This window comes from Apodemus sylvaticus, chromosome 3 (genome assembly GCF_947179515.1).
Source record: "Apodemus sylvaticus chromosome 3, mApoSyl1.1, whole genome shotgun sequence".
Lineage (NCBI taxonomy): Eukaryota > Metazoa > Chordata > Mammalia > Rodentia > Muridae > Apodemus > Apodemus sylvaticus.
Genome location: NC_067474.1, coordinates 127,151,741 through 127,169,989, shown reverse-complemented (window position 1 = coordinate 127,169,989; position 18,249 = coordinate 127,151,741). Strand labels below are relative to the sequence as shown.

The 18,249-nt window shown below is 37.0% G+C and overlaps 1 protein-coding gene and 1 pseudogene across 2 annotated transcripts in view; one reads left to right on the top strand and one right to left on the bottom strand.

Moving 5' to 3' along the window:
* Spata6 (spermatogenesis associated 6) overlaps positions 1-18,249 on the bottom strand; it is a 97,784-nt gene that overhangs the window by 17,958 nt on the left and 61,577 nt on the right. The window contains exons 10-11 of one of the 2 annotated variants that reach the window (XM_052177005.1): positions 8,102-8,286; positions 4,775-4,874 (exon numbers count right to left, since the gene is read on the bottom strand). In XM_052177005.1, coding sequence (XP_052032965.1) covers positions 4,775-4,874; positions 8,102-8,286 — 285 coding nt within the window. The remainder of the gene's footprint in view (positions 1-4,774; positions 4,875-8,101; positions 8,287-18,249) is intronic. The other variant, XM_052177006.1, reaches the window with a different exon arrangement.
* LOC127681083 (heterogeneous nuclear ribonucleoprotein A3-like) lies at positions 14,224-15,256 on the top strand (annotated as a pseudogene).

The following is an 18,249-nucleotide window of genomic DNA, read 5'->3' as shown; positions in this document are numbered from 1 at the left end:
GAGGCACATGATTTTAAAAAGCAAGATGTATTAAACCAACTTCCCACTCAGTATTACAAAGTTAATTTTCTTACCAAAGAAAAGTGCTGATACACACACACATCAGCAGCCATGTCGGGTGTGCTTACTCACACTGACTGAGTGTTGACTATGTACTCAACTGTGGCTCTTACATGCTTACGCTTGGCCGCATCTCTGGGCTTATGTGTGTCAGGATGTGTTCATCACTGTCGAGTGGAGTGGGTAAGGGCAAGGAGGGCACCTGGACTCAAATCCTGATTAAAAGCATCTACAGTGGCTGTGAAACCTTATGTCACTGAACCTTTCTGAATGTCAGCTTCCTCATCTTTGAAATATTACTTAGTACATAATAATACTTAATTTACAATATTATTCTAAGGAAAAAATAGACTAATGTGTATACGGGCCTAACCTCTAATAAAGGTTACTGTTCCTATATGCCAATATCACATTTTCTGAGAGAATAAGTCATGCTTATGCTTTTTATTCATATACTTAATTGCATGCTGTAGCACACTGTTTTCTTTTTTACTGTTTCATATTCATTCAGTGGCTTATTAAAAACACTGTATATGTTCCTTATGGGGAGAAAATTTGATTTTATAAGAGCCTCTAAGCTTTGCACAGTGCTGGGAAGAGCACACGGCTACTCGGGGAGGAGATGCTATATGAATGAACACAGGCAGGAAATGTTGGGTAATTATTAGTCTGTGCTCCGTTTGCTACAGACTGTATTGAAATTAGTGCCTAGCAGGAGCAACATTATCTTATATCCCAGAAAGTCAAACCAGAAGCAAATACAAAGTTAAGTTAATTTTAAGAAGTAGAGTAAAAGTCTCCTACTTCTGAATTCGATAGAGTAGAATCATGACATTAATTCTTCTGCTATTTAAAAGCACCAAAAAGCTGCCCAAATAACTATAATTGCAGTGACAAGATTCTCCAGAAAAGATAACCCCATTAGAGATGAGCTAATGGACCACCTGGCTTTCTCCTTGGACCATCTGCGGATTTTGAGCACAGAACAAATACCAAGACTCTGTGCTTTGTTTGATAGGTCCACTGCTGGAGGACAGTGAAATCAGCAGGGGTTTGGTAATCCGCTATGCTAAACAGACAGAATTAAAGACCTAAGAAGACTTGTTCCAGTGAGACTCCATGGGTGTCAAGCTTACTGCCCCCTCCATGATAAGCACTGGAAACAGTAGAGTGAGAGAGGGCACTAAAGCAGAAATCCTACCCAAGTAGAAGGAAGTGTGTTCCATTCTGAGCCCACCAAAGCTACACACAGGGCCTGTAAGGGGAAAGAGACCCGGAATCACAGCAACTTTTATTAAAACTGAGAGAGCTGAAATGAAACTCAGTGTTTTACCTTTGAAATTTTAAAAGACAATTGTAATTTTAAAAGTTGTAAAGATGGTACAGAATGATACACAGAAATACCCCTTTCCATTGGGGGTTTCTTAACGACTAACTCTCATCTGAACAATATCTTTACATTAGCTGCCAGTTTGAATCTCTGGCCTCCTCAACAATACCCTTCTGCTGTTAGAGGGCTCAGAACAGAATACTATGTAGCATTAGTTATCAGCTCTCCTCAATCTTCTCTAATCTGTGACCAATTACTTGGTAGTTTGGATGAGTGTATATTTTATAGTTCTGCTTCTGAGCCTAGCCTTTAACTGCTGAGCCATCTATATAGCCAAGTACTTGCATGTTTTAAAGACAGACTTTCAGCTCAGATTTGTCTTGTATTTTCTCAAGTTAGAATAAGGTGACATCGCATAACACTGATCACATAACATATCATGAGAACATGATAACCACCTGTGATGGGAACTTTGGCTAGTCCCTACTCTTCCTCTCAACCCCACATTGAAAATATTTTCACCCAGACTAAGGCTTCCCATTCTTCTACCAGTGACTTTCATTAGGAAAACATATACATTTTATAAGATCCAATTTAATTTGTTTTTGTCTGATATGGATTGTGGCATGTCAAAAAACATTCTCACCAAATTTAAATTGTCCACATTTTCTTCTGTGCTTTACTTTAAAGGTCTTGAAATACATAAGATCTCTTGATATGTTGTGGACCAAGACAATTTTTTTTTTTTGTCATTGTTGCTGCTGGGTTTTTGGTTTGCTTTCCTACAGCGCCATTTGTTCACAAGACCAAGTATAAACTGTGTACAGAGTTGAGTCAATAAAGGGTTTGCCTTGAAAGCCAGAGGATCCAAGTTTAACCCCTAGCACCAAGGTAAGTAATGCCCAGAGTGGTAGTGCACTTGTACTCTCAACACTGGGGAGAAGCGAAAGGCTCCCAGGGGCCCTGTTAAACTGACTTTGCACCTTTCTCACGTATCAGCCATAACATTTATGTAGGTCAATCTGTGGAGTCTCTAGTCCATTCTACTCATTTGATAGGTCTGTAACTCAGAATGCTAAACTGTCCTCAACTGTATGGCTGATTGGAGAGCTTCCCAGCTGTGTTCCTTTCAGAGTACAGTGGATACTATCCAGAGGCAGTGGATAGTTGTTGGGAAAGGGAGAATAATTGTTTTCTGAAGCTGTAGCCATACATAGGTTTCCTATGCTCCTGTGCATAGTACACACATGTGGGGTTTCTTAGGAATAGAAATGAAGATGTAAGGAGTTGTATTGGATACATGTGGGAGGAGTTTGAGGGGGAAATAAGGTATAGGCATGATCACATTTCATTGTATACATGTAGGAGACTCTTTAAAAATATTTTTTACTTTTATTATATTATTTATTTATTGCATCTGTGTGTACATGTGTGCATGAGTATACACCGTGATGGAAGTCAAAGGACAACTCTTAATAATTTCTTCCCCTCAGCTATGTGAGTTCCTAGGGATCAAACTCTGGTTGTCAGGTTTGGCAGCAAGCACCTTTACTTGCTGACCCATCTCATTAATCCTTTTCATTCTAAAAGTTCCTTTGCTTTTCTATGTCTCCTTTAGAATCTGCTTGCCAATATTTGGTTTTTTAAAAGTAGTCTGTGGTATTGATTAAGACAACATCGAAAAGTAGCTGGAGGCATGTCTCAACAGTTAAATACACTTGCTTCTCTCACAGGGGTTTGGGGGGACCTAGTTCAGTTCCCAGCACCCAAACTGTGGTTTACAATCATCTATAGCTCTAGTTCCAGGGTTTTCTTCCATGTCTGTTTCTGCTATCCGTGAGTACCAGGCATACATATGACATAGAAACATACATTCAAGTGAAATATTCTTACATATACAATAAAATTATTTTTTAAAAAATAACATCAAATGATCGGGGTATATAGCTCACTGGAAGAATAGCTGCCTAGCATGCACAGGACTCTGGTTTTTACTCTCAGCACTGAAAAGCAGCTAAATTATGACATCATGGGACCTAGAGGTCACTGAAGTTTAAATACCAAATCCTCAATCTGTCATCTGACACATTGTTCCTTTTACTATTCCTCTTTTGTCTGTGTTTGCCCCTTCACACCATGCACAGCCCGCATATATTTTGCTAAGATTATATCTAAGCACTTCAGTTTGATAGTGCTAGAACTACTATGGATTCCAATTTAAAAATCTCAATCTCTAACTGCTGATATATAAATGAGGATATATGAGCCTAAAGCAGATAATTGTTATTTTAGGAACAACTTTATACACAGGGAAATAACATACAAAAAGTTAAATGTTTTCATGCCTCAATACTGTTAGAAAGGTCATCAAAGAAATAATTTGCAATGTATATATGTTGGAGCAATGGGCCAAGTAATAACAATAGTTTTAAAATAGAATAATTAAAATAGTAAAAAGGAAAACAAGTTATAAATTTTAATTTAAATAAACCATTAAAATGCTAGATTTTTCTTTGTGTAAAAGAAGACTAATATGACTTGAAAGATACAAACTATGGCAAGTAATTATTTTAAATTAATGGATGAAATTTAAAATCCTAATACAAAAATATTATATTGTTATGACTCCAAGTTACCATGAATGTAACTGCATTTACCTTATCTCAGAAAAGGTTATATACAGTTCCTACATAAAATAAATCTGACCTCCTTTTTTTTCTTTTGTGTATTTATTGATATGTAAATCAGCCTGACAACTAAATTCAAAAGAGACCCCCACATATTTCCTACATCACACCTACCTATAGAATCAAATGCACCCAAATGCACCCTCACCAAATAATGCACTAAACAAAGAGTTCCCATATTATGAAAGTCTAGAAATGATTATTATGGAATAACTGTTTAGGGACTTTTTATGAGATTATGACTAAAAATGCTTATAGATTTTAACCAATGATAAATATCTAATGTTGAAACATGAAACAACAAAACCCTAGAACCCCAAGATGGCTCAGCCAGTGACAGCACTTGCTTCCAGCCTTGTTGACCTGATTTGATCCCCAAGAAACACATGGTACAAGGAGAGAGCAGATAAACTGACTCCAGCAACGTTATTCACTTACCTCCACATGTGTCATAGCTCATATGAACACATACTCACACAATATATAAATAAATGTAATAAAATGCATAAAAATATAAACAAAGGTATTTTATATGATTCTGGCCAAGCAACCTCTGTTGCTAGTAGGAAACCTGGGCCGTCCTTCAGAGAATGCATTTTCCTTCTCTGTAACTAAGAATAACAACCTGTAAGCACCTTAGCTGGTTTGGGAAACCTATTAAAATGTCTTCAATAAAGAAAAAATTTTAGAAACTAACACATAAATGTCTTGCATGAGCTTGATGTGATTTCAAGACATCTTTTACCCGGTCATGGATCTCATCACAGTTTGGAGGTGAACACCAGTCAGAGTGGAATCTGTGGGCACAAAAAGAAAGAAAGAATAACTGTTAAAGGCAGGAAGAAACAAATTTTTCCCCCAACTTTATGAGTTTAATTTTTCCTTTGGCCAAATATGAGGAGAAAGAACATATTCAGATACTTATTCTCAGCTACATTACTAATTTTCTACAATGTCTAAAAATAGTCTTATTAATTTTGATATGTATCTGGGAGTCTATCTCTATATGTGTGATCACTTTAAGAATTTTGCACAATACTCATGTTTACTTATCTCTAAATAAACATGTTATGTTTCACATCAGAACAATAATTCTATATACACTGTCTTTAAAATTAGCAATTATTCTCTAACAATTTAATATACTTTGTAACTATGAGGAAAAACAGGAAGCTACATTCAACACATAAGCTTTATAATATGAGTGATTTCTTATATACAAGAGATGAAAATGCTACTTAGAATCTACTCACATTTCCATTCCTTTGAAATACAAATAAAATAATCCCTTCTTAACAAAGGTGATGTCACCTCTCTATCCACTATGAGAATTGTACTTTTAAAAGTGAAATATTAAAATATAGATGAGAAAAGAATGACTTTAATTAGAGTCTGTATATTGGGATTTAAAATGTCAAAGAAGAAATAAAGCATCTATTTCTTTTCATTCTCCTCTTCTTTAATTCAAAATTAATGTTCATATAATTAAGGTATTTTATTTTATTCAGGCCATCATGAAACTTTCCAGACCCCTTAATTATAGCATATATTTGAAGTGATATTGATAATTCCCCTATAAAGAAATGGGAAGTATGCTAATATATTACTTAAATTTGGCCCTTTTTCATTCTTAGCTTGTTCTAACACAATTAGAATATTACATTATTACACAAAGTACAGATCATTAAATAAGTGAATGGCTTAAAGGATCTACTTTAAAGGAATAAATAGACGATATAATAAATAATCCCAAACTTAATCTGTCACATAAATAAAAGAAAGATTAGGTGTGCCTATGTGAGTGGGTTGGCAGAACAATTATTTCAGTACATGCAGACCATTGTGTACATATGAGATGCAACTGTGCAACTCCAGGACCTCCTCAAAGGCACAACGAATCGGTCCACTAGTCTGTGCTATGGTATAAGAAATGCTTGCCTCAGAAGCTGTAAAATGATTCACAAAAGACAACAACTTGAGCATGATTTAAAAGGGTACCAATTCCTTTTTAATTGGGTATGCTAATATTCAAGCCTTATTTTAGTAACAATATAAAGTGTAAAACAAATCTGGAGTTATAATATTAATATTTATACTTTAAAAATATGCTTCTGAAATACTTATACTCATAATTGAAACCATTTTATGGCATGGGAATTTTTGGATATATAATTTTTAAATGGGTGAAAAGAAACCAGCACCTTCACTAAAATTAGAATTCATTGGCTAAAACTGACAAAGATTTTTAATCTGTTTATTAAAAAACATGATCAAAGAGTTACTATCTTATTTCAATCTTAGAGAAAATATAATTTTAATGAATACTATACATAAAAGCTTCTGCAGCTGTGTCTCTGACATACCACTGCTGGAAAAAAATTTCAAATTTTCCTGGGAGATACAATACACATTTACATCAATTTATACTGTTTCATGACTTCAATGGATTCTGTAAATACCAACAAATTTATTACTAGTAACCTAGAAACACCAAACCAAGATTGCCATCTATTTAAAGAGGGCTACTGAGTCGTTAAAAAATATATGATTTGAATACTAGAAGAATATCATTTTTTTATTAAGAGAGGCAGAGACTGAGTTCCAGGCTTGAGATCCAAGGAAGGGACCACAAGGAAGGAGGGGGAGAAAGCAGAAGGAAGAGGTAGGAGGAGGAAAGGGGGAAATGCTATGGGCTGGGGGAGTCATGAAAGCATTGCCATAAGGGTTGTTGGCCAATTGGAGCTAAGAGCGGCCCAGATGGAATATACCCAGTCTTAACTCGGGATTATTGATGGGGAAATAGAAAGTAATAGCTTAGAGGGTGAATATCTGCCCAGATTTATTGTTGATTAGGGTTTATTATAAATATAAAAGTTGTGTGCCCTTTATCTGGGAACTGAATAATCAAAGGTGGGGTAGAAACCCCAACTTAAGATGAAATATTTACTAAAACGGGGACTTGTAGGGAGGGAGGATAGGAGAATGATGTAAATATAGCACTCAAGCATGAAATTCTGAAAAAAATTAAATTAAATTAAAAAATATTCTGTATGTCAGTATCAAGGGACCACTATTGCACACAAACTCATTACCTCCCTTTCCCTTTGCCCTCCCCCAGTCCAAACGCTTACAAAGCTAATGAAGAAACAGATAAACTTAACTGTTCAGAGCAGGATGTTTTAATACAGCAGCCATAATCTTGTTCAAAGTAGATGTGTTCAGCTGGACCACTGATAGAATTCTACAGCTAATTAAATATTTGTTAATGAATGAACTCAATATGTTTTAAGAATTGAGTGGCTACCTTTTTATACCATATATAAACATGGGAATGTGAGAGTCAAGGTGTTAAAATTGTATCTCTTGTGTAAAAAAAAAATAAATAAATAAAATAAAAAAAAAAAGCCTAGATTTTAATGGGAAAAATAGTTTTATGTAAAATGGTAGGTATTTTTTCCTATGCCCTCATATAACAATCCTTCTGATTTGGGACATAAACATTCTCAGAGAGAGGACTTAACTCTCTCCATGACTTAGATTCTTCTGGGTTGCTGACAGGAGGTAAATGAGAAGCCAGATACCACACAACAATGCATGTTTTACCATGGAGATTATTTAGAAAATTCAGTGTAGACTATTTGGTTACTTAGAGGCAAACCAATTCTAATAAGTTACCAGGGAGTCTACAAAAACAACCAATCACACATTGGGATTTTCACCTTTAATAAATTACATGAACTAGCTCGAAATAAAGAGCCAGATTTGGCAACAAGATTACTTCAAGTGAATTGTGCAAGGGAGGAATACTAACACAATGTATAATATATTTGAAATAAACAATTTAAGTCTCATAAGCAAATTTTAATTTTATAAATAATCTCTTCATATGAATATGCTGCTTTCTGTTTCTAGTGCTGAATATTCAAAAAAAAAAAAAAGTGAGAGGTATACTCCAGGCTGGGTTTGAACTCGTGACCGTCCCACTCAAAATGAAAAGATGAGGAAAAACAGAAACTCTACTTACCTTTCCCTGAGAGAGGCTCTATTTAGCACAGGGCTTGCACAATGCTTTGGTGTTGTTGAAGGTGCTGAATGGACTAGTAAGGTCCGTGCAGAATGCTGGGGCTTGCTACATGTCCTTGGGCTCAAATATTCCTCACACCTTTCAAAGGGATCCTCGAAGTCTCTCCCATGTGGTGACCTGATAACCTGTTTAACAAAAAGTGTATCTATCTATATACATACATGCATATATACAGATACATATATACTTACCATATAATTTTTATTTTTATTTTTATTTAATCATAACTTTTAATTATTTCTTTTATTTTTGGAAATGGTGATTATATATCATCCTTCTACCACTCTCCTGCCTCCAAACGTTCCTATATACCCTCGGCCTTGCTCTCTTTCAAATTTATGACCTCATTTTCATTAATTGATATTTTATGTATATTTCTAAATACATAAAACAACTTGCTCAGTCTGTTGACTATTGGCTAATCAATTGGTGTGCTCTTCCCTGGGTAAAACCATTTCTCCTACTCTGAGCATTATTTAGTTGCCTGTAGTTCTTTGTGTATAGCTGAGGCCATCTTGGGCTTTCCTCCATCCACTTAAGCATATCTATTGTTGTTTTTGTTCAGGTCAGGTTTACACAGTCATAACATGATAAAATTCCATTAACTCAAAACATTTTGGTGTAGGAGTGGGACAAGTATCTAGATTGTTGTATATAAAATAAAGAACATATATGAATGAACCACAGATTAGCTATTGTGGTACTTGTACTCCAGGAGAATTCTCTTAAAGAAAAGTAGCTTTAAGACAAAGATAGAGCATGATGCATATGTAAAATATGAAGCATTCCAAGGAGTATTAAGTTCCACCAAAGAAAGTCAAACAAGAAGAGAGATCAGAAATGCTGAAGTGGAATGGAAGCTGATGAAAAGGAATTACTTTAGAAGGAGCAATCAGCAGGTGCCTCACAGTAGGGAGAGCATCATACTAAGGGTCTGAAGATATAATGGCCACATTAGGGAATCAGCCCAAGTGTCCATTAACAGATGGATGGATGAATACAGATAATGTGGTATATATACACAAGAAGAGTTTCATTCAGACATAAGAACACAAAATTGCATCATTTGAAGAAAATGATGCAACTAAAGCTTGTCATGTTGAGTTCAACAAAACTAATGATGTGTAACACATAAGGGAAAAACATAACTTAGTGAAATAAGAAAACCCAGAACACTTGCATCCATAAGGCTTAACTACACAAAGAACTAAGGGCCACCTTCATTCCACATGACTTCTTCCGAAAGGGTCACCTTCTCAAAACAATACTGATTCTTCTCTTTGTGTGAAGAAACAATTTCCTTCTCAGAACAGATGAATATTTTCTTCACTGTTCCACTATTATGATTTTCTAACCCTCTAGCCTCTGTGTTTATTAACCTTGAGCTTTTATGTACAAACTTTGTTAAATTCTCATTCTGAAAGCACCTCCCATTAAACTGTTCATGATTCCAAACTCTATAAATATCATCTCTTTAACCTTTCACTATCAGAAACACTACTGTCAAGGTGGTGCCCCCTTGTGCATTATGCCCTAAAAGGTTTCCCTTAAGATCAATAGAGCATACAGATTGGGGGAGACATCTAGTGAATTAGCTGTTGACAGCTCTGAGCCCACTAAAGTATATAGATGCAAAGATCTTAGACACAAAACTCTCAATGTGCAAATAGCTTCTTCCTCTATGATCCTCTAAGATCCCTTCAGCCTCTCTTCTCGGGGTCTGTCTAGCTGCCATGGTAAAATAGCTCTTGTAGTAGGTTTGTTAAACCAAGTCCAAAGCTAAGTTCAAATTCTCCAGGACTTCAGAACTCTCTTAATGATATTTTCATGTGTTCATTAGACTTGAAAATTGGTAATGCATTGCTAACAGTTCTACAATATAACTGTCTGATATCTTGTATGAGCTTATAGGAGGAAGCTTCATGTACATGAACAACTGTAAATTGCTAAATTCATCTTTGAGCTGCCCAGGGAATGAGAGCTTTGCCTGTTCTCATTGCAAGAACACCCTTGGTTACTTCTCTGTTGTGTTCTGATTTGCTTTTTGGAACTTGCTGTTGTTTGCCTACTTGCCTTCTTCATAGGTAAACTACCTCCTAGAGAGCTCACTTCTGACTTTTAGAATCATAGATTCAAGTCCTAAATTTGAAATAATCTGGTTGAATTCCCAACATAGTCAGCCAGCACTGACAGACTTTCATGGGCTTTTTTCAGTTTGTTATATGCACCTTCCAAGCCAGAATTAAAGTTTTCATATGTAATAAAGCTTTTATGCTGTAGACTTTTTAACATTAATAATAATCAATTGTCTGCTCATTTTTAAAGACATAATTTCACCAATGATGCATTAGAACCACAGACCAGAGTCCTCAAGATGCCTTTCAGTTCTTAATCATGTTAAATAAAATCCTTTGGATTTTAGCTGCTATAGTCTGGTTCTTACATGCTATGCAAAGGCCCATGTGATAAAAATTCAGTCCTCAGAAAGGATTCATCAGAAGTTGGTAGAAGCTTTAAGAGTATAGCCTACCAGAGATCTTAGAGATGGTAGGATCCAGCATACATCTCTCATACACTCTGGCTCCTGATGGAAGTGAGCTTGTTCTGCTACATACTTCCACCATGATATAAGAAATTACCTCAAGTATCTATTATGATAATCAAAGCTGGGGTTGGAGAGATGGGGCTATAGCACTTGTTGCTCTTGGATAGGACCCAACTTTGGTTCCCACATCCACATGATGATTTACAAATACCCTTACCTCTAATTCTATAGTATCTGATGACCTCTTCTGACCTTCCTGAGCATAAAGCATGCAAATGGTAGACATGCAGGCAAAATGCATACCAAATAAAATAAGACTAAAAATATTTAAACTAATGGGAAGGTGATGAGCATAATGTAAACGCATTATGTATATCATCCCTGACATTTATTATGCCCCAAATATACTAGATGCTATGAACATCCACCTTACTATGGAACCAGCAAGAGTGGAGATGATTTCTAGTTTTGTTACATTTTTATTTCCAGCATTATAGTTTCAGTCACAAAATCCTTGTGAAGGGGTAGGAAAGAAGTTCAAATCTAGAATACCATAGAAACCACTAGGCATCTACCACAAATCATCCTGTACTACTCCACAGTAAAGATATTGCTAAGAAGCAACCTTTTCATCAAGGGAGGCACTCTAGTCAGTTCTACACAACCAAACATAGACAAGAGCCCATTCCAAGACCAGGCTCTTAAGAAACACAGCCTTCACCTACTTGGAGGCAGGGAGTGGGAGGAGGGGTTGGGGGTTTGGGGAGAGGGGGGAAACTGGGAAAGGTTTTAGCATTTGAAATGTTAATGAAGATTATATTCAGTGAAAAGGAAAGGAAAAGAAAGGAAAGGAAAGGAAAGGAAAGGAAAGGAAAGGAAAGGAAAGGAAAGGAAAGGAAAGGAAAAAAGAAAAAGGGTCAAAATACCCAGGTCTGGACTCCTTTAAGGTCACTATGAAGTCGTCATAGATGCCATCAAAAATTCTGTTCAGAATGTTTGAAGGAATACAACAATAATTTCAAACTAACCACCCCAAAACAAAGAAAACATTGGTGGGCATCTTGAATCTTCCTTTTTCACAGTATCACAGGTTGAAATTTATAATCACTCAAATAATTCCATTTCTTAGGATTGGAATAACAGGAACTACATCCCTCTTCAATCAAACCTTGGCTTAGTGTGTGAAGATTTTTGCTTGGACAATAATTAAGAAAAATCAAAATAAAACAAAATGGCTGTTAGAGAAAGAAAGAAAGAAAGAAAGAAAGAAAGAAAGAAAGAAAGAAAGAAAGAAAGAAAGAAAGAAAGAAAGAAAGAAAGAAAGAAAGAAAGAAAGAAAGAAAGAGAGAGAGAGAGAGAGAGAGAGAGAGAGAAAGAAAGAGAGAGAGAGAGAGAGAGAGAGAGAGAAAGAAAGAGAGAGAGAGAGAGAAAGAAAGAAAGAAAGAAAGAAAGAAAGAAAGAAAGAAAGAAAGAAAGAGAGAGAGAGAAAGAGAGAGAGAGAGAAAGAAAGAAAGAAAGAAAGAAAGAAAAGAAAAGAAAGAAAGAAAGAAAAGAAAGAAACAGAGCCTTCTCCATGCCTACAAAGGTGCCTATGAAGTAAAAGATTAAGAAGAGCCACAAATGGGCTAAGAATAGGATGAAACAGAAGTTCAGAAGCACCTTCTGTTTGTTAAATGATTAAAATGTACATCTCTACTGTATTTAGCTTCTGAGGAGTCTTATTTGTATAACAAATAGCATTACCCTGAGCAATTCAGGAGTTGATATTTTAATATACTATCCTTAACATAAAGCTAAATATTCATTTATGCATTCCTTGGGAGCAGGCAGCAAGGGAACAGATATTTAGGGATTGAAAAGTTAAGATTCATATAAAATGGCAGCAAAAATTTTTAATAAAACTCTTGCCTAATATAGGTTGGAAAATAAACCACATAACTTCCAAGCTTATATGTCTCTAAGGAAACAGCAGGGAAGAAACATGAGCTGCACTGGCTCTTAACTGCAGTTAGCAACAGCTCTCAAGAAGTAATGAGCTTATAGGGAATCAATTTGCGTCCATCAACAGATGAAAATTGGGAAAATGTGATAAATATAATGGAATATTATGTGACCTTAAAAAGTAAGGAAGTCCTGATATTTGCATTAAAATGCATGATTCCAGAAGTCATTTTGATAAATAAGCCAGACACAGAAAGACCAATGACTATGACCTCACTTACCTGTTGAATCTGAAAAACAATTCATAGAGGGGTGTGAAGTGGAGACTGTCAAGGGCCACAGTGCGGAGGCCTTTGCTCAAAAGGACAGAGTTTCAAGCAGAGAAGACAAAGGGAATGCAGGTCTACTGAAGAACATGGTGACTACAGTTAAATGTGTGTACTTAATTTGTGAAAAGTCCTAAGACTTTAAATGTTCTCATCAAGAAGGTATGTAAGATAATAGATGTTAGGTTGATCTAATCACATGTGTACATGGATATACACACATGCTCTAATATAAATGTGTATATATGTAAAACATAAATTCTATACAGAAAATATAAAATTTTGCCATTTACACTTTAGAAACTGAGGAGTTGTAGGGAGAAAGTGATATTCTTAGGAAAGAACTGTTTTGAGAACAGAAATCAAGAGATACAAAATCAGAAAAAGTTAAATGGTACCACCCACACAAATGGTATAAGGTTAAGATGCAAAAATAATTTGAGCATTAAAACAGAAACAAAACATTAAGGCTTTTGCATTAAACAAAGGGACTAAAAGAAAGGTCATGTTAGGAGGTTGCTCTACAGGAAAATACTCTCTCAACAGACCACGGTTAACTAAGAAGAGTCAATAAATGCAAACTAATGAAACTGAATAGCAAAGGTCACTGACATTTGGAGAAAATAGCTACACAATAGTGAAGGAGGATTGTTACCAACTGCACATCTGATAGAGGGCTAATACTGAAAATAGGTAAAGAACGAAAGAAAAACTGGACATCAAAAAACCCTAATTTAATAATGGGGAACATATCTAAACAGAGAATTCTCAAAAGAGGAAACACAAACGGCTATGCAGCACTTAAAGAGTCAACAATCTTAGTCATCAGAAATGCAGATCAAGCCTATGCTGAGATTTCACCTTATACTAGCCAGACAGCCAAGATCAATAAAACAGTGACAGCTCATGCTGGAGAGGCAACACTCAACCATTGCTGCTGGGAGTGCAAACCTGTGTAGCCACTATGAAAATCAGTGTGACAGTTCCTCAGGGAGGTGAGACTCGACTTATCTCAAGATCCAGCTATACCTCTCTTGGGCATTACCCAAAGGACACATCATCCTACCACAGAGACATTTGCCTAACCATGTTCATTGCTGCTCCATTTATAATAACCAGAAACTGGAAACATCCTAGATGTCTGTTAATAAATGAATGGATAAAGAAAGCATTGTATATTTATACAATGAAATATTACTCAGCCCTTAAAACATTGAACTTGAGTTGGGAAAGGCGAGTCTGGTCTCAAAATGGAGAGCCATGATCCAAAGGAAGCAGAGCAGCTAAGGAAGCTGTCTATCATAGGTGGTCTGAGCTTTGAACCACAGATGATAGCTTAAGAGAACATTTTGAGAAATGGGGCACACTTACACACTGTGTGGTAATGAGAGATCCCCCAAACAAAGTGTTCCAGGGGCTTCAGTTTTGTGACCGACTCTTGTGTTGAAGAGGTGCTGTAATGTGTGCTCGGCCACACAAGGTTGACGGGCAAGTGGTGGAACCAAAGAGATCTGTTTCTAGAGAAGGTTCTGTGAAGCCTGGTGCCCATTTAACAGTGGTATTAAAGAGGATACAGAAGAATATAATCTGAGAGACAACTTTGAAAAGTATGACAATATTGAAACCATAGAAGTTATAGAAGACAGGCAGAGTGGGGAAAGAGAGAATTTGCTTTTGTAACTTTTGAAGATCGTGACACAGTTGATAAAATTGTTGTTCAGAAATACCGTACTATGAATGCACATAACTATGAAGTAAAAATGGCCTTTCCTAAACAAGAGATGTAGACTGCTGGATCACAGAGGTCATAGAGGTAGATCTGGCAACTTCATGGGTCATGGAGGAAACTGTGAAGCTGGTGGAGGAAACTTTGGTGGAAGGGGAGGCTATGGTGGTAGTGGTGGTGGTGACAGAAGAAATAGTTATGGAGGTGGTGATGATGGATATAATGGATTTGGAGGTGATGGTGCCAACTATGGTAGTGGTCCTGGTTACAGTAGTAGAGGAGGTTAAGGAGGTGGTGGACTGGGATATGAAAACCAAGGTGGTGGATATGGTGGAGGCAGAGGAGGATATGATGGTTACAATGAAGGAGGAAATTTTGGCGGATGTAACTATGGTGGTGGTGGAACTATAAAGACTTTGGAAATGATAGTGGACAGCAACAATCAAATTACAGACCTGTGAAGGGGGCAGTGCTGGTGGAGAAGCTCAGGCAGTCCCTATGGCAGTGGCTGTGAATCTGGAGGTGGACATGGTGGATGTGGTAGCAGGTGGTTTTAAAATAAAACAGAAAAGGCTACAGTTCTTAGCAGGAGAGAGAGTTGTTAGGAAAGCTGCAGGTTACTATGAGACAGTTGTCCCAAATGCACTAGAGGAACTGTAAAAATCTGCCACAGAAGGAATGATGACCCATTCCTTCAGGAAAGTCACTGCAGTTTAAACAGGAAATCCTTCCTGTTCCAGACCAACATAGCCATAGTTTGCAAAAAGTGCAGCTATTGATTAATGCAATGTAGTATCAATTAGATGTACATTCCTGAGGTCTTTTATCTGTTGTAGCTTTGTCTTTTTCTTTTCCTTTTCATTACATCAGGTATATTGCCCTGTAAATTATGGTAGTGGTACCAGGAATAAAAAAATTTTAAAAATTTTAACTTTTTGGAAAAAAACACAGAAAAATCATATTTGCAGGTAAATGGGTGGAACTTGGAAAAATCATCCTGGATGAGGTATCAAAGAAATGAAATTATAGCATGTTTTCACTTGTATGTGGTAAATATTAGCATTAAGTGTTCACTTTAATAAGCAAACTACAACCTATACAACTATAGATTATGTATAGAGGTAAAAGATGGGGTAGGAGGAAAATGGAGCCTAAGGAAAAAATAGATCAGTAGTTCTCAACCTTCCTAATCCTGTGACCTTTAATAGGATTCTTCATATTGTGGTGACCTCCAACTATGAAATTATTTTGTTGTTATATCATAACTGTAATTTTGCTACTGTTAAGAATTATGACTTAACTATGTGATATATGACCTTTAAAGAAGTCATGACCTACAGACTGAAAACCACTGGAACAGATAATTATAGATGTCCAGGGGTCAGGACCTGGAAATGGAGAATCAAATGAGTATCAGGAATGAAGAGAAGCATGAGGAAGGGAATATGGGCAAGAACCACTCAAACTAAGACATTGGAGGGGTCATATGGAAACAATGCAGTCGAAGTAAAATATATGCATACATGAAGGTGATCTAAATGAAATCACCAAATAACAGGGGATTGAGAGCCCCAAGGGGACACTTTCATAACCAAATGAAGCTTCCAGTACTGGGAATGGGTCATATCTGGATGAGTTCTTGGCCAAAGGGGTCCTATGGGAACCCTCAAACAACCCAAGTCATCACCAAGGTCACTGGTTGCTCTTCACAAACTAACAGCAAAGCTGTATTCCTGAAAACAACACCTAAAAACACAGAGAAGTAGAGTTGTTGCCTACCTAGAGCCTTCACCCCCATAGACCCATGTTCATGGTACTAGAAGGTACTCATTATGCTACCAGAGAAGAATAGTAAAGACCAAGTTATCCACAAACCCTTCGGTCTACAATGGTGACCTGTACACACGATAAGCTGGTACAATGGTGGCACAAAGCTTGTAAGTCATCTAATATGACTTAAGGCACACTTCATGAGATAGATCTCATACCCAATACTGTTTGACTGGCCAAGTACCTGTGGTTTCAAAACACATATGTGTTTTGAAACTTGGCAGAATCAACCAAGACAATTTATAAAACATTTAACATACACTTTAGGGAAAAACAATATATTGCACTATCACCAGTTTAAAAACTAAAAATCACTCATTCTTATGGCCATCTGGCTATCTCCCCATCTCTCTCTATACCTGATGTTGGACCCTCCTCATACCTCTCCTTAGCCCCTCTGCCGCCAAGTTCCCTCTCTTTGGGATGGGGGATATCATGAGGACATCCCACTTAGAATATGGGAGACTCCCAAGAATCAAAGGGGTTACCTTAGCTAAGACTTAGAGCCTGAAGAGGTCACCTCCTGTAGCCAGAACGGAACCCCCAGTAGAATGATAGGGACACCAATCTAAGCACAAAACTTTTGACCCAGAATTTATCTTGTCTACAAGAAATGCAGGAACAAAGGATAGAGCTGAGACTAAGGGCATGACAAAGCAATGACCAGTCCAGCTAGAGACCCATCCCATGGGCAAGCACAAATCCCTGACACTATGAATAAAATTGCTATGCTTGCAGTCAGGAGCCAAGCATGGCTGTTCTCTGAGAGACTCCATCCTGGAGCTAACTGGACCAGATGCAGAGAACCACAGCACTGAATGGAACTTGGGGACTATTATGGAAGAGCGGAGGGATGAGTGGGGGGATTGAGGGCCCTGAAGGGGACAGGAACTCTGCAGGAATACCAACAGTCAACTAACCTGGACACTTGGGGGGGGGGGGTCTCAGAGAGTGAATCACCAACCAAAGAACATACACAGGCTGGACCTAGTTCTCTTCCCCCATGTGTAGCAGACGTGCAGTTCGATCTTCATGGGTGTCCTGGACAATGGAAGTGGGGAGCTATCTCTATCCCTTAAGCGGTTGACTGTCTGGGGAACACGTTTTTCTAGCTGGGCTCCCTTGTTTGGCCTCTTTGGGAGAGGATGAACCTAGCCCTGCAGAGACTTGATGTGCCAGGGTAGGGGGGAAATCAGGAGGACTTCCACTCACTCAGAAAAAATGGAGGTGGGAGGAACTATGGAAGGGTGGACCATGAATTTGGGTACCATGATTGGGATGTAAATTGAAATAATTTTTAAAATTAAAGAAAAAATAAAAGGAAAATCACAGTATATGGTTTTAAAGAAACAAATAATTATATACTCCTATGATACTCCTATGATCATAAAATAATGTTAAAAAAATCACTGGGTTTTGTGTAGATGTAAAACTCTAGGTTCTGATAACTACCAATCTGTTTTCAACTGTTTAATATTCTGATTATCTTGAATGCCATTTGTGATATGAAATAAATCTTCATTGTTTCAAATCATCCTACTCTTTGCAGAACATTTGTCAGTTCAGCTCAGCATCCATCAAACCACTTTCCCTATGTAATTGTAATAGTAACACTGTAAATACTCAAAATATCTTTTGAAGACGTCTTCCCCAATGAGAACTAATGTATTAAATAAGTATCTCCTATACACAAGACAGGTGCAACTGCACATGAGAAGAA